The sequence below is a fragment of the Geospiza fortis genome, unplaced genomic scaffold (genome assembly GCF_000277835.1).
Source record: "Geospiza fortis unplaced genomic scaffold, GeoFor_1.0 scaffold213, whole genome shotgun sequence".
In the NCBI taxonomy this organism is placed as follows: Eukaryota; Metazoa; Chordata; class Aves; order Passeriformes; family Thraupidae; genus Geospiza; species Geospiza fortis.
The window spans coordinates 754,383-768,094 of NW_005054399.1; the positions used below are offsets into that span (position 1 = coordinate 754,383).

Sequence of the window (13,712 nt, forward strand, 5' to 3'; positions counted from 1 at the left end):
GCAGCTGCCGCTGGCCATGAGCCGGGAGGTGGCGGAGCAGGTCGGTGCCCGTGTAGGTTTTCCAAAGTGTCCGTGCTTGGAGAGTTCCCAGTGCAACCTGGTTTGGTTGGTTGGATTTGATTTTATCTTATTTTTATGTTATTTTTTAAAATTTAATTTAATTTTATTTTTTAAATTTTATTTTATTTATACAGTTTATTTTTATCATATTTTTTAATTTTTTTAATTTTTTAAAATTTTTTTAGAGCACTATCAACTACAAAGCTGAGGTTTAATTAACAGATTATTTTTATGGACAATGTAGTAAAGCTGTCTCTTATTTTGTGTTGTTTTATTTTATTTTTTATTTTTATTTTATCATATTCTTTTTTATTATTTTATTTTTACTGTATTTTATTTTATCTTACTTTATTTTTTATTTTATTTTTATTTTATTTATTTCTTTTCTCTTTTATTTTTCTTTTATTTTTCTTTTATTTTATCTTATTTTATTTCTATTTTATTTTATCTCATTTCATTTTATTTCATTTATTTTATCTTACTTTATTTATGGCAGCTTGGCTTTGCTCCAGGTAGAATCTCGTGTGTAGGTTGGTTTCTTTTTTATTATTATTATTCTTAAAATCTATTTTTTAAAGTAACTCCAGCCTCCGAGCTGTTGAGACTAGTGGAAGATGACAGTCACTTTGAGAGAAGACATTGTGTGGGAGGATGTTAATCATCACATTACTGAAGATGTTTTCCGTTAGGAAGAGCTGAAAGCATGACTGGTCCTGAAATCTTCATTAATGTCAGTGAATTCTGATTCCAGTGGAATTTGGAACAGTCTGTTCGTTTGGTGGGAGTTTCTGGAACAGGAGGGTGACCTGACACAAAGTACCAGAGTATATTAAAAAATTGCTTTAAAGAAATTGACTCCTGATTTATCACCTGAGTTATGTTACTCTGCTAATTCTCAGCAGCTTCATTCTGAATTTGGAATAAATTTAGATAAAACCACTGCATTTTGATACATAACAAAGTCAAATGTCAGCTCTGAGTGAAAATTCAGGTCAGCCATGCTGAGTGCCTGTAATATTTTAGAGGATTCCTGTAACAATTTAGTTTACAGCTGTATGTTAAGCATGAGTGCTTGGAAGGGGAAACTGTCACCCAGTAAACTTTGTCATTATTGAGCAATAAAGGGAACTAAAATATAAATCAGAACCTAAGCATTTGAAGTAGCTTCAGAAATGACAAGCTGGGGATTAGTCAACTTCTGAGAGACATGATGCAAGCAGAGATATTTAAAGGAGTTGAATGTGGCATAAACATTGTAGTTACAGATGTTTAAACCTTCAAATTACACCTGGACTTGGCAAGACTCCATTCCCTTGGTGCATCGTGGAGGGAAGTGAAAAAAAGCGAGAGAAATTCCAGTTTAGCTCCCTACAACCCTCAGTGGTGATCTGAATGCTGAAAAACCATGATGCCAATTTAAAAATGGCTTGTTCACTTGAAGTTCTGTGGTGTTTCTAACAGAATTTTGGAAAGAATGGAACAGCACCAGGGTAAATCCCAAGCAGCAATGACCACAGCAGGGTCGGGGCGCTCCCAAGGGACGAACCCCAGGAGAACTCCTGTGCCTGGTGTGTGCTGTGTGGAAATTGAGCCTGTGGAGCACAGGGGCAGGGCTGGAGCCCTGCAGGGAGCAGCAGCAGCTCAGAGCAGGCTCGTGCTCGGTATCACCAGTGTTGGTTTCCTTTGCAGGAGGAGCGCCTCAGACGCGGGGACGATCTGAGATTACAGATGGCTCTGGAGGAGAGTCGCAGAGACACAATTAAAATTCCCAAAAAGAAGGAGGTAGTGCCTTGGCCTAAGAAATTCCCGGTTTTGCTGCCAAAAGCTGAAATACAGTAACACAAACTTAGCTTAATGCTGAGCTCTTTTGTGCTTTTGGGTTTGCTTTGTTGTGTTGCTTAAAGCTGCTTCCGTGTGGGTTAAATTTGGAGCTAGTCAATGCAGGCGTGTAAAAGGAAAAATAATAATAATGATAATAATAATAATAATTGCTTCTTCACTCTCGTGGGTTTGTACTTCAGCCTGGCAAGGCTCTTAAGTAAAGCTCAGCTTCTTCCTGCCCTCAGCACACCACCCTGTTGGACCTGATGGATGCACTGCCCTCCTCGGCACCGGCCCCGGCCAAAAGCGAGCCCTGGGGACCTCCTGCTGCTGCTGCTGCCAACCAGACAGATCCCTGGGGAGGATCCACAGCTGCAGCCCCTGCCTCCGACCCCTGGCAATCATTTGGTAAGAGCAAACTGCCAGGAGCACTGGGATTTCAAAGGTTTTGCTTTTTAACCTTGGGCATTTCAAAGTTCCTCAGTGTTGTGCTCGTGTATGAGTCCATTTTCATTCATTTCACTAAATTCCTCATTTCCAAGCAGACACCAATGGCAGCTGATTTTTTTTTAAGCAGCTGGGTTTCTGTGTGTGCAGTTTGAATCCTAAGGAAGAGGAGAGTGGCACTTCTGTTGTCTTTACAGCAAAACCAACTTGTCCAACTTGTGTCTCCCTGCTGGTTGTGTCCAGTGCCATGGGTTTAGACTATTCCCAGAATTTAATCTGATATTTAGGCAAGCTTAGGAAAGCCATCAGTCTGAATTATCATGTCCTTAGTTGCTCCTAGAGAATTGTAATGTGTTTGTGTATGGTCAGAACCAAAAGGATTAAATTACTTAAATAAAGATTTTTATAGCAGACAAAAAAATTCAGATTGCCATTTAAAATACTTAGTGTTCCATAGGAGTTCAATGCTAAATCCATGGAATATTTCTGAAGGGAAAGGTGCAGTGTTTCACATTTTAAAGAGCAATTAAGCCAAATTTTTGTGTGGTATTTTGTTTTTTTTTGTGTGTGTGTTCCTGCCTGTGTGGTGGGCTGATGTCTGGGTCAGCCCCAGCCTGTCCAAGGAGTTACTCCTTTGATAAGAAAGTGGATGGTTTCTCACAGTGTTACACTTGGAACAAGAGCTGGATCTATTTGTTGGAATTTTTGACTTTTTTAAAGGGCAGGGAGTTTCTGTGCAAATCTTGATGAAGCCTTTCCATGAAGATTGACAGCTTTGTTCTGTCAGTTCTGCTTCAGGCTGGTGATTCTACAACCTCTGCTCTAAAATGCTTCCAGGACATTTGCGATCCACACACCACCATCAGATTCCTAATGAAAAATTGGAAGTTTAATGATGAAATGCCTTGTTTGGGGACTTTTCCCCTGCTCATGATGGCATTAAAGGCACCTACAAAGCTCCTGGGCCAACTGCCAGGTCATCATTCCAAGTGTCACCTGCTTCTTTTTGGTGATTGGAAATGAGAAAAAGCCCAGATTTTGGGCCCTGAGGCCATTCAGTTTATTTTTCCATGACTATAAGCAACCAAAATCCACTTTCCTCAAATCTCCAGCCTGATGTGTCACCCTGTGACAGGATTTTCCTTGTACCAGTTCCAGCTGTAGCATCTCCTCAGTGCTTCCCAGCTTTCTTTCACCACAGCACAATCCCTGCTTCCAGTCTGCTGGATTCTCCCAGGAATAGTCTCCAACATGCCAGTTTATGAATTTGCTGGTAAAAAAATGACTCATGAATCTGCATTTCCCAAATCCTGCCAGTGCTGTGCTGTTCCAGTGGAGCTGATGGAAGCTCCAGGAAGGGATTTTCCCGAGTGCTCTCCTTTTGAGTGCTCCTTTTAGGGAAGAAAGGACATTTTGGGAAGCTGCTGGTGATGGGAAATGCTGTCATTAGTGTGGCACTGCTCCTAACTCAGCACTGGGGACAGATAAAGGAAATGGGAGTACTGGTGTGGGAATAATGGGGCTTCCTTGGAGAGTTTTGGCATTTCCTGCTCTGGAGCTGTAGTGACCACGTGCCTGCTGATGAAACAAAACCCAAAATTCCAGCTGGAATTTGTGCCACTGTGTGCAGCATTCCTGATTTACAGGGATATTGGGATGCCAGGGGGGGTTGAATGGAGTTTTAAAAGCTAAAATAATTTTCAGTCGTAATTTGAAACCTGCAGGATATTGAAGGTCAGAGTTGTTGCATGTGGGTGATTCTGTCCTGCTCTCTTGGGTTATAAAATCCTCATTTGGGAATCAAACCTTTGGTGTTTGAATTTGTAGGAATGAAGAGTTGTCAGCATCTTCCAGTAAAAATGAGAACCCTGAGCATACTGACATTGGGTTAAAAATAATAAAGGGATGTCAGTGGGCAGCTTAGATGTGTGTCAGGAGTGCTTAGAAATGGGAATAAAAAAGCACAGCTGGCTCAGGGGAGCTGATTGTATTTTTATAAAATAGCAGTGGGGTTAAAAGACTTGGAGAACATTCTCTCTGAATCTTACAGCTTCCTTTGTCCAAGGGTTAATGTTGTGTATCTCCCACCTTTTACCTTTGGGCTTTTTATAAACTCACTTTCCCCTGAGCTCATAAATAGATCCTGTGATTTAGGTCACCTCCAGCCAGGGACTGTCACTTGTGCTGGCAATGTCAGCAACAAAGGCAAGTTTATTTTCTTGTTGGAACTGCAGGTATTTGTATCCAGGTTCAGAGAGCAGAGTTGTTTATTCCTCTGCCTTGCCCAGAATTTCCTGGTGCTTGTTGTTGGTCAGAGTGTGACAAATGCTGGGAGTGGCTGGTGCTGAGCAGCTGCTCCCATTAATGCTCAGTGTTAATTGGGAAGAGGAAAGGCTCGTGAAAGGGGTCAATCTCCAAGGAAAGGCTCCTGGGAGGGGTCAGTCTCCAAGGAAAGGCTCCTGGGAGGGGTCAGTCACCCAGGAAAGGCTCCTGGGAGGGGTCAATCTCCAAGGAAAGGCTCCTGGAAGGGGTCAGTCTCCAAGGAAAGGCTCTTGGGAGGGGTCAGTCACCCAGGAAAGCTTTCCAAGGGAAGCTGCACTGACTTCTCTTCTGCTGATTCTTCTTGCAGGTGCCAAACCAGCTGCTTCTGTTGACCCTTGGGCAGCACCAGCAGGATCCACAGCTCAGCCTCTGGCCAAAAATGTGGACCCTTGGGCTCCTGCTCAGCCATCTTCTACTGCAGCAAAATCTTCTGTGGATCCTTGGGGATCAGCACCTGCAAACAAACCTCTCTCTACTTCTGGTGAGCAATATTCTCATCCCATATCCATCTTATTTGAGTAATGAGAAGTCCAAGTGGTTTTCTTGCATTGTGTGGTTCAAAGAAGCTGGACAATTGGCAGAATTGGTCTTCAAAATAAAAGGGACTTGTAATAACCAGCAGGAAAAAGAAATTTAAATGTAATTATTCAGACTTAGAGCTCTGAATTCGAGGTGCTGCTTCCTGCTCTGTCCCTTCTGTGTCTCCTCCTGGTATTTGTGGCTGCCTGCTGAGCACTTGGGACTGCTGCTGCTCTTGGGTTTTATCTTTAATTAGACAAGGACTTAATTTCTGGCAATGAATGATACTGTAATTTCACCTTTCATCATGATAAATAGTTCTGCAGATGGATGTCTCTGCAGATGCAGATTGACAGGTTGAGCAGCTCGGAGGAGACTTTTAGAGGTGCAAATGAAGGTTTGTTCCTTCAGACTGAGGGTGTGAAACCTCCCTGAGCCCTGGTAAACGTGCAGAAGGTGCTGCTGTAATTGTATTTTCATGCTCTGTAACTAATACAACCTTGAGGAGTGTTAATACCTGGCATTTTCATATTGGCACCGTGGCTAAAAGCATCCAAAATGCATTTTCTGCTCATCATTCATCCCAGAATACAACAGACAAAGGAATCTGAGTGCTGCAAAAACTTCTCTAAGCAGCTTTTCCTGGGCAAAGGGCAAAAACTGGAGCATTGTGAAATGAGCCTTTAGCTATGGTGGCTCTTTGTTCTTGATAAATATTGGTTTTATATTCAATTTTCATCTTCTCTTGGGGTTTGTCATCTTGTGCTCTTCTTGCTTGAAATGTCCTGAAGGTTAAAAGTAAACTAAGAAAACATTTCAGCTAATTAAAAATACCCACACAAACCTTAAAAGGAGTGTGATTGCTGATCACTTAGGTGTTGTTTTTGTGCCTCTGGTCTGAGGTAAGAGTGTGTCCACATTTGGAAATGGTGATGTTTCATTGATTGCAAGCTCTGGGTGAGTGCTGGTGCTTCAGCTAACGGGGCTTTGCCATCTCCACAACCTCTGCTCTGACATTTCTCCTCCTTTCCACTTGGGAAGCAGAAATGAAATCATCACTGGTGCTGTTTTCCTTGAGGGCCGATTAACACTTGATAGTAGAGGCTGTAAATCCATTTCTGTTCTCTCCTTCCACAGCAAAATCTGCTTGTCTCTAATGCAGACACTCAATCAACAAACCCCAGCATGCTCAGGTGTGCCCTACACTGATCCCAAAGCAAACTGCTCTGATTTAGTTGTTCCATGCTGTCAGAAAGGACAATTCTGTGACAGTCTCCTTCTCCCAGCTCAGAGTAGGAGCACTTCCAGCTGCTGCCCTGGAACCTGTGGTGGCTTCTTGGTAACAGGAATGGGTCAGCAATTGCTTCCAGGAGGATCAGCTGTGTGATGCAACTGAAGATGTGTTAATGACAGGGCTGTCTTGTTGTTTTGAACAGGAAGTACATCTTTTGACCTCTTCAGTAATTTGAATGGTACAGTTAAAGATGATTTTTCTGAATTTGACACACTTCGAACTTCCAAAAAGCCAGGTACGAATCAAGTTCTTAGCATGTGGACAGGTTGGGTGACAGTCATGGCAACAAATGTCTCTGTTCTTAAATTTTATTGAACAAAAAAACCAGTTTTCAGAAAGGAAGTGATGATGCAGCAGTAAAAGCTCCTTGTTCCCATTTTGGCCTGTGCATGAACTCGTGGGGAATGGGCCTTTTGTACTCCATGGAATTGCACCGTGTGACCTTTTGCTGCATTGACCCAGAAATTTGTTGCACTTCCTAATTTCCAATGTCCAACATGTTTGGAGCAGGGCTTATGCTCAGAGACTCAACCAGAACCATGCTGACTGAATCTCTCAAGTGTGTAAATTCCAATAGGAAGATAAGAAAATGCCTTCTATGAATACTCTAATTTATTTTTTTCTGTGGTCAATGGTCAGTAAATCAAAACTGCCAGACCCTGCCAGTCCTGTGGTACCAGTGCTCTCAGGATGGTTCTGCCTGAAGCACAGCTGGGCTTTTTGAGGAGCCAGCCCTGGGTGGAATCCAGCTAGGGAGGCACAGCAGTGGTGTAGGGCCAGGGCATGAGCCAGGGCTTTGGAGTATGTGTTCCTTGGAGCCTGTGAGTCCCACCTGGAGCAGCAAAGCTGTGGGAATTCCAGCAGTAGAGCACTGCAACTCTGACTGTAGCTTCTTCATGCTCTGCTAAAGGACATTGACCTGCTTGCATGCTGAGAGGGTGTAACAGCCTGAAACACTGAGCCCTGACTAACGCTAACTTAGCATAAAGCATCTCTGCTCTCACACCCTTCAGGCTGCTCTCTGCCTGGCTCTGGGCATTAACCAGGAGTTCTGTTTGTCCCTTTGTCTTGTTGCAGCTGAATCAGGTTCCACTCTGCCCTCTCAGCACAGTGGCACCACGAGTCCTGATCTCTTTGAGTCCCAGCACTCGAGTGGGACATCAGGCAAGCAGAGCACGGCCCGGAAAACCCCGGAGTCCTTCCTGGGCCCCAACGCTGCCCTGGTGAACCTGGACTCTCTGGTGTCCAAGCCACCACAACCTGTTACTTCTCTGAACCCATTCTTGGCACCAGGTTGGTTTCTGCACACTCCTTCACGTTTCTGTTTGAGCTTTCCCTTCCTGCAGGGGAATTCTGCCCAGCTCAGTGCTGGTGGGGTTAAAGATGGGTGGTTTGGGCTTGGTTTTCTTGGTCACTTCAGCCAACAGATCATGAGCAAGAGCAGGAGGGTCTCAGGGAGGCTCACCCAGCACAGTGGTAGTCCCTGAAAACACAAAGTCTCTGCTCTTGGTCTGCAGCTGAGCTTCATTCCAGCAACTCCCCTCACTCAGAATTATCTGTGTTAGAAAGTTTGGGGTTGTTAAAAATGGCTGAACTTCAGCTGGATTTTGTCCAAACAGGTAAGATTGCCGTGGGAAGGTAACAGGTAGGAGTTTCCTGTGCAAGAAGGTTGGAGTTGCCCTTTTCCTGGAGCTGCAGCAGGCACAGGAGATCTCTGACTGAATTACTCACTGAGTAATTCAGTGAGCTGCTGGTTAGTCTGTCTTAGGCTGCCACAGTGAGCCAGTTTTGATCTCAAAACACATTCTCAGTGTATTTTGGAAGAAAAATTGGCTGTTGCAGTTCTCCTGCAAGCTGGGCCTGTTAGAAGTGAGCCCTTGCTTGGAGCAGACTGAAATGGTGACACCAAACATGTGGCAGATGTGTTTTTTAAAAGCTGAATTTGCACTGATGTTTTCCTGTGTTGTTCTTAAGGTGAAACTTGGAAATGCTCTTTCAGTATTTATTTTCATCACTCTTCCAACGGAAGAAAAAGTCAATTTATTAAAATCCCTGAGTAGGAAAAACAGCAGTGATTCTGAGCAGCCTTGGCAGTGAGCAGGGAGAGAGAGGAAATCTGTGTATCTGCCCTTCCCGGGTACTACAAAAAGTTTGTGAGGGGTCACTGGGCCATCCAAATAATCCTGGGCTTGTACACTAAAAGGAATTTGCAGGGCTGGCAGCAGTCCAGGGAACCTCAGAGGCTGGGAAAGTTGTGCTCTGCTTTTTCGAGCACTGCTGCAATTCGGAAACAAGTTGTTTACTTTGGGAATTCTTGTCCCAGCTCGGTGCCAGAAACACGAAAATGGAGGTGGCTGCTGGGAGCTTGCAGCGAGCACACAAATCACAGGATCCCAGGATGGTTTGGAAGGGACCTTAAAAACCATCCCTGCCATGGTGGGGACAGCTTTCACTATCCCAGGCTGCTCCCAGCCCTGTCCAACCCGGCCTTGGGCACTGCCAGGGATCCAGGGCAGCCACAGCTGCTCTGGGAATCTGTGCCAGGGCCTGCCCACCCTGCCAGGGAAGGATTTCTTCCCAGTATCTAATGTGAACTCACTCTCTGCAGTAAATGAACACGGAGAGCTGCAAAGCAGCATATAAAACATTAAATCAGTGATGTGGATGTCGTGGTTAGGGCTTTTGCAGGGAAGCAGATTTGGAACTCCAGTCAGGGCTGTCGGAGGTTGGAGCTCTTGGTCAGTGAAGGGGTGTTGGTGGCACTGGCTGCTTCCAGGGAACACAGTGTGCTCTGCTGGGGATCAGATGCTCCACGGGGTGTTTTGGGCATGGGGATGCACACAGGGAGTGTTCTTTGGCAGCAGAAATGACTGCAGCCCCTGCTGTTGATGGCAGTGCCTCACTGTCCCTTCTCTCCCCGCAGGCGCCGCTACGGCAGCGACTCCAATCAACCCCTTCCAGGTGAACCAGCCTCAGCCTCTGACCCTGAACCAGATGCGAGCGAGCCCCGTGATGGGCAGCAGCCCCTCGTTCAGCACCGTGCCCCCTCTGAGCATGGAGCCAATACCTCTGTCTTCCATGGCCCCCGTGCCCGTGGGCATGGCACCGCTGCCGGCCATGGGCACCATCCCCATGGGCCAGGGGCTGAGCATTGCAGGATCAATGCCCCAAGCTCTGCACAGTACAGGAATGAGCAGCCTCCCAGGCTGCAAATACAACTAACCCTTTCCTCCTATAAAGACCCAATTAAAGGAACTTTTCTTTTCTTAGTGTTTCCAGGCTGAAGTCTTTCCAGCGAAACGAACGTGGCCTGTGTGGACTGAACGGTGTGTGAGAGACTTGGAAGTAGAATTGCAGTTTACAGTTATGATCTTTGAAGAGTTGTCTCTACTTACCAGTTAATCTAAATCTAGTCTTTGCTACAGATGGTACCTTACTTTGGCTTGTTGAGCATCATGTGAAATGTTCAGACTTTTCACCAAAGTTAGATTCTGCCCATTTTTGTTACTTTGTTAATCATTTCAAACACACTTTCTAGGGAGAGAACCTGCCACCGGAAAACTCCCTTGGCTATTTTGTAGATGTCAGATCACGTGCTGGATTCCTGAAGTTACTCTTCCCCTGCATCTGTCACTTCCTCTGCCCGTAAGATAGACCTGAGATTCCGAGTGCTAGTGAATGTTTTGCACATAACTACACACAGTTCTAGACTGTTGGTTCACCCATAGTCCTTACTCTTAGAAGAGACCGACCCGGAGGGCCCAGGGGGGCTTGGTTTTTATGCATTAAACATTGCAAACTCGCACTGCTTTGGTATCTCTGAGGTGTGACTGACAACAGCAAGCTTGTCTCGAAAGGAAAATAACACAAAACCCCAGACAAAACACCCAAGACCATGCTCGAGTTGTGCTGTCGTGTGCAGTGTTGAATTCCTACACTACTCTAAGGACTCCTGGAACTCTCTGTGAGTGGCTGCACTCGTGCTGAGTGAGTGTCCTGCTCTGTGCTTGTCCAGTACCAGCTTCGTTTGGAAGTTTTTTCATGTGTATTTTGTTTTTATTTGACTTACAATGTGAGTTGAAAGAAAAAAAAAATGGAAAAAACAAAGAAAAGCAAAAAAATAAAAAAAAAGAGATACAGTGGGACAACTTTGAATTCAGTTTCACCGGGGCAAGCTTTAAAACTAATTCAGGCTTAACCTTGCTATATGCAGTTACTCTTGTATACTTTTGCACATATTTTGTTTAGTACAGTTTCATATTTTGAGTTTGCAGAGTTACCTAATAGTCCTTTTTTTGCTAATTTTTATAATGTGGTTCTTATTTAACTGTCTGGTTTTGATAGATTTATCAAGTCTGGCTGAAAAATTAAGATATTGGCAAATGTCATTTTTATGGTTTTAATGCCCTCTTATTTATGGTTTTCGCTCTTTGTTTCTGTAAAGAGAGTTTAAAAGGGAAGATTAACACTAAAATATTTACTTTTAAATGAAGTATTCATAATGCAAATCAAAAACAAATCCTCATGACTAATTATTTTTAGATGAATTGAATTTGAGCATAACATGATTTAAGACTACATTAAAAAGAAAAAACACTAAAGTCGCCTTTCCCTTGATTTGTTCCCATTTCCCAATCCCCAGACTGGACAGACTTTTAGCCTTGATGAAGATCCCAAGAGAGGCTGTTTGGTTTTATTTTCCTTGTAAAACTTGTGGAGCTGTTAAAAATCCTGATGTACAAACAGAACTTGTTTGGTTTTATCCCCTGATTTTTCCTGTTGGAAGGTGCACTCTGTTGGATGGCTGCTTCCGTGGCCAGCCCTCCCCTGGGAGCTGAGTTATCCCTTTTCAATGAATTTTCATGTCTGGACTCCTCACCACGCTCAGGGGTTCTGCTTGAGCTCCAGCCTCTCACAAAAATCCATGGAAAGGGATTTTTCCTGCCTGCAGGGCACCTCTGAACGGACTTGGTGGCCTTTCCTTAATTTAAGAGGGGGAAAACAGAATTTGCCAGAGTTGTGTTGAGGTGGAACAATTCCCTGTGGGGCTGGAGAGGGGCTGGATCCCTTGGAAGGAGAGGATCCCATGGAAGGAGTGGATCCCATGGAAGGAGTGGATCCCATGGAAGGACTGGGATCCACCTCCTGGTGGGAAGGGGAGGCTCAAGGATGATCAGATTTAGGGGGGACAGCCCCAGACTGGAGCTGTGCAGGTCAGGGGAGCTCTGGCAGTGGGTGGAATGCTCAGATGTTCCCGTGCAGATGTGGGATCCTCTGGGATCCTTTGGAACTGGCACGGAGCATTCCCAATCCTTGTTTTTATAGAGGAGGGAAGAGGATTGCTGTCCACACCCAGCCTGTCTTTAAAAACAAAACCAAACCCCATTCATGTTGCCTTTCAGAGCAAAGCAAAAGACTTTTTCTGTTGTTGTTGAAGCTATTGAGAAGTGTAGAGCAGGAAGGGTGTGATTCTTGCAGATGGGGGGGAAAGTGCTTTTTTTCCAGCTGATCTGTGACAAGATTCCTCCTGGGTTGTTTTCCCAGTTGGATTTGACCAGCCCTGGAATTGAGGTCATTCAGGGTTTGTCCCTTTGTCCCCTGAACTGCATTGGGATGGGGCATTGTCTGTCCAGCCAAGAGTCCTGGCCACGTCCTGGGGAGCTTTTTAGAGGCAAGATGAGGTTGATAAGAAATATTTGAAGTGCTGCAATAACCTGCAGTTGGAGCTGTTACTGTAAATTTGCTCTGGGAGGGAGCCCTGGCTTAATGAAGCTGTTGAATGGCAAATCGTTGCTTTTCCTCCCAAGTCACTGCCCCCAGAAGTTTATCCCTTTTATATGAAATAGAGACATTTATGGCACAACAAACCCCAAGGAGGCTCCCTGAGGAGATCCACCAAGGAGGGGGATCCCACAGCCCAAATTCTGGTGCTGGCAATCTTTAGGCTGAGACTAACCAAGCCCAGACCCCAGCCTGGCACAGGGCTTTGGCAGGAGCTGAGTTTAGCAGGAGAAGGAGCTGGTTTGGTAAATGTTCCTGGGCTGGGCTGTGTCCCCAGGGGATGACAAGGAGGGGGTCACTGTCCTGGCTGGGGATGCCCTGAATGGTCCAGCTCATTTTGTGATGATTTTCCTGCTCTCAGGATAATCCTCCCTCCCTCCTGGCCCTCCCATTTCTGGAGGGTGTTTGTGCATCCCCTCTGCCCCATTTCTCCTTTTTCCCCTCTTCTTTTTCTCACTTTGCAAATATTCAAAGTGCTTTTTTTGTTCTTTTTTGATTTTTAAAATGTTAGTAGCCCAAAATAGCCTTACTGGTCAAATTGACCAAAGAGAAAAGTGTAACATCTTGTTAAAAAAAATAAATTAACACACACTCCCTGGCATCATTTCCCCCTAAATAAGCTCAGTTATTTATTCAGTTTCATGCTCTAGAGAAACTCAGCTCTGTGGAGGGGGCAGGGAAGGGAAGCCCTGGTGGGTTGTGGTGTTTTCAGTGTTTGGGAAGTCCTGTAGCCAAGACAGCTCTTGCTGCCCTTGTGCCCCTTTCGAGGTGTGCTCTGTGCCTGAACATGCACAGGTGGGGAGAAAGAGGAGATTTCCTTTTCCCAGCAGAATCTCACACAACTCTTCTTCCTCTCCAAGTGTTCCAATATTTCCCAAACTGCTCATAACCCCGGGAGCCAGCTGCTTTTTCTGGATTTGTGCTGACTATTGCCATTATTTACTGTATAAATAATTTATCATTTGTACTATTGTATCATAATGTCTGTATCTTTGTGTCATTTTTTTTCTCCCCCCCAGCTATGTCACAGATGTGATATTTAAACGATGCCATCAGAACAGTGGAAAGACAAGGGGTTTGGAGGTGACTGGTCAGAATTAAAATTGTATTGCTTCTATTCCAGCTGTGTTGCTTTTTCCAAGCTTCTCCGTGGTGTTTGTTCTGCCATTCCCACCCAGGCCCTGCTTGGTGGAGGTTTGCAGGAAGCTGATGGGTTTGGGGTGAGCTGATGGAAGGTTTGTGGCAGGAGGATTGAGGGTGCTGTGGATTCCTTGGATGCATCCAGGACTTTTCCCAGGACAGGCTGCTCTGGCTGGGAGAGAGGAGGGGTTTCTATGGCTCACTGAAATCAGGCTCAGCTGAGACCTTACTGACTCAATAAAAATGGAGATTTGTTGTGTTGCAGGTGACTGAATTCCTTCTTTTAACCCTGGAACAGCCCCGTGGAGGGAGCAGTGCCTGGCTAGAG

General features: G+C 44.9%; 1 protein-coding gene across 1 annotated transcript in view; it reads left to right on the forward strand.

Annotated features, from left to right (window-relative positions):
- The window catches only part of LOC102043251 (epsin-2), a 23,233-nt gene extending 9,867 nt beyond the window's left edge, over nt 1–13,366 (forward strand). The window contains 7 exon segments of the mRNA XM_031061055.1: nt 1–40; nt 1,750–1,842; nt 2,127–2,289; nt 4,958–5,131; nt 6,606–6,698; nt 7,541–7,756; nt 9,387–13,366. The exon segment at nt 1–40 is cut by the window's left edge and continues 23 nt beyond it. Coding sequence (XP_030916915.1) covers nt 1–40; nt 1,750–1,842; nt 2,127–2,289; nt 4,958–5,131; nt 6,606–6,698; nt 7,541–7,756; nt 9,387–9,685 — 1,078 coding nt within the window. The 3' untranslated portion in view covers nt 9,686–13,366.
- Nucleotides 13,367–13,712: the final 346 nt, after the last annotated feature.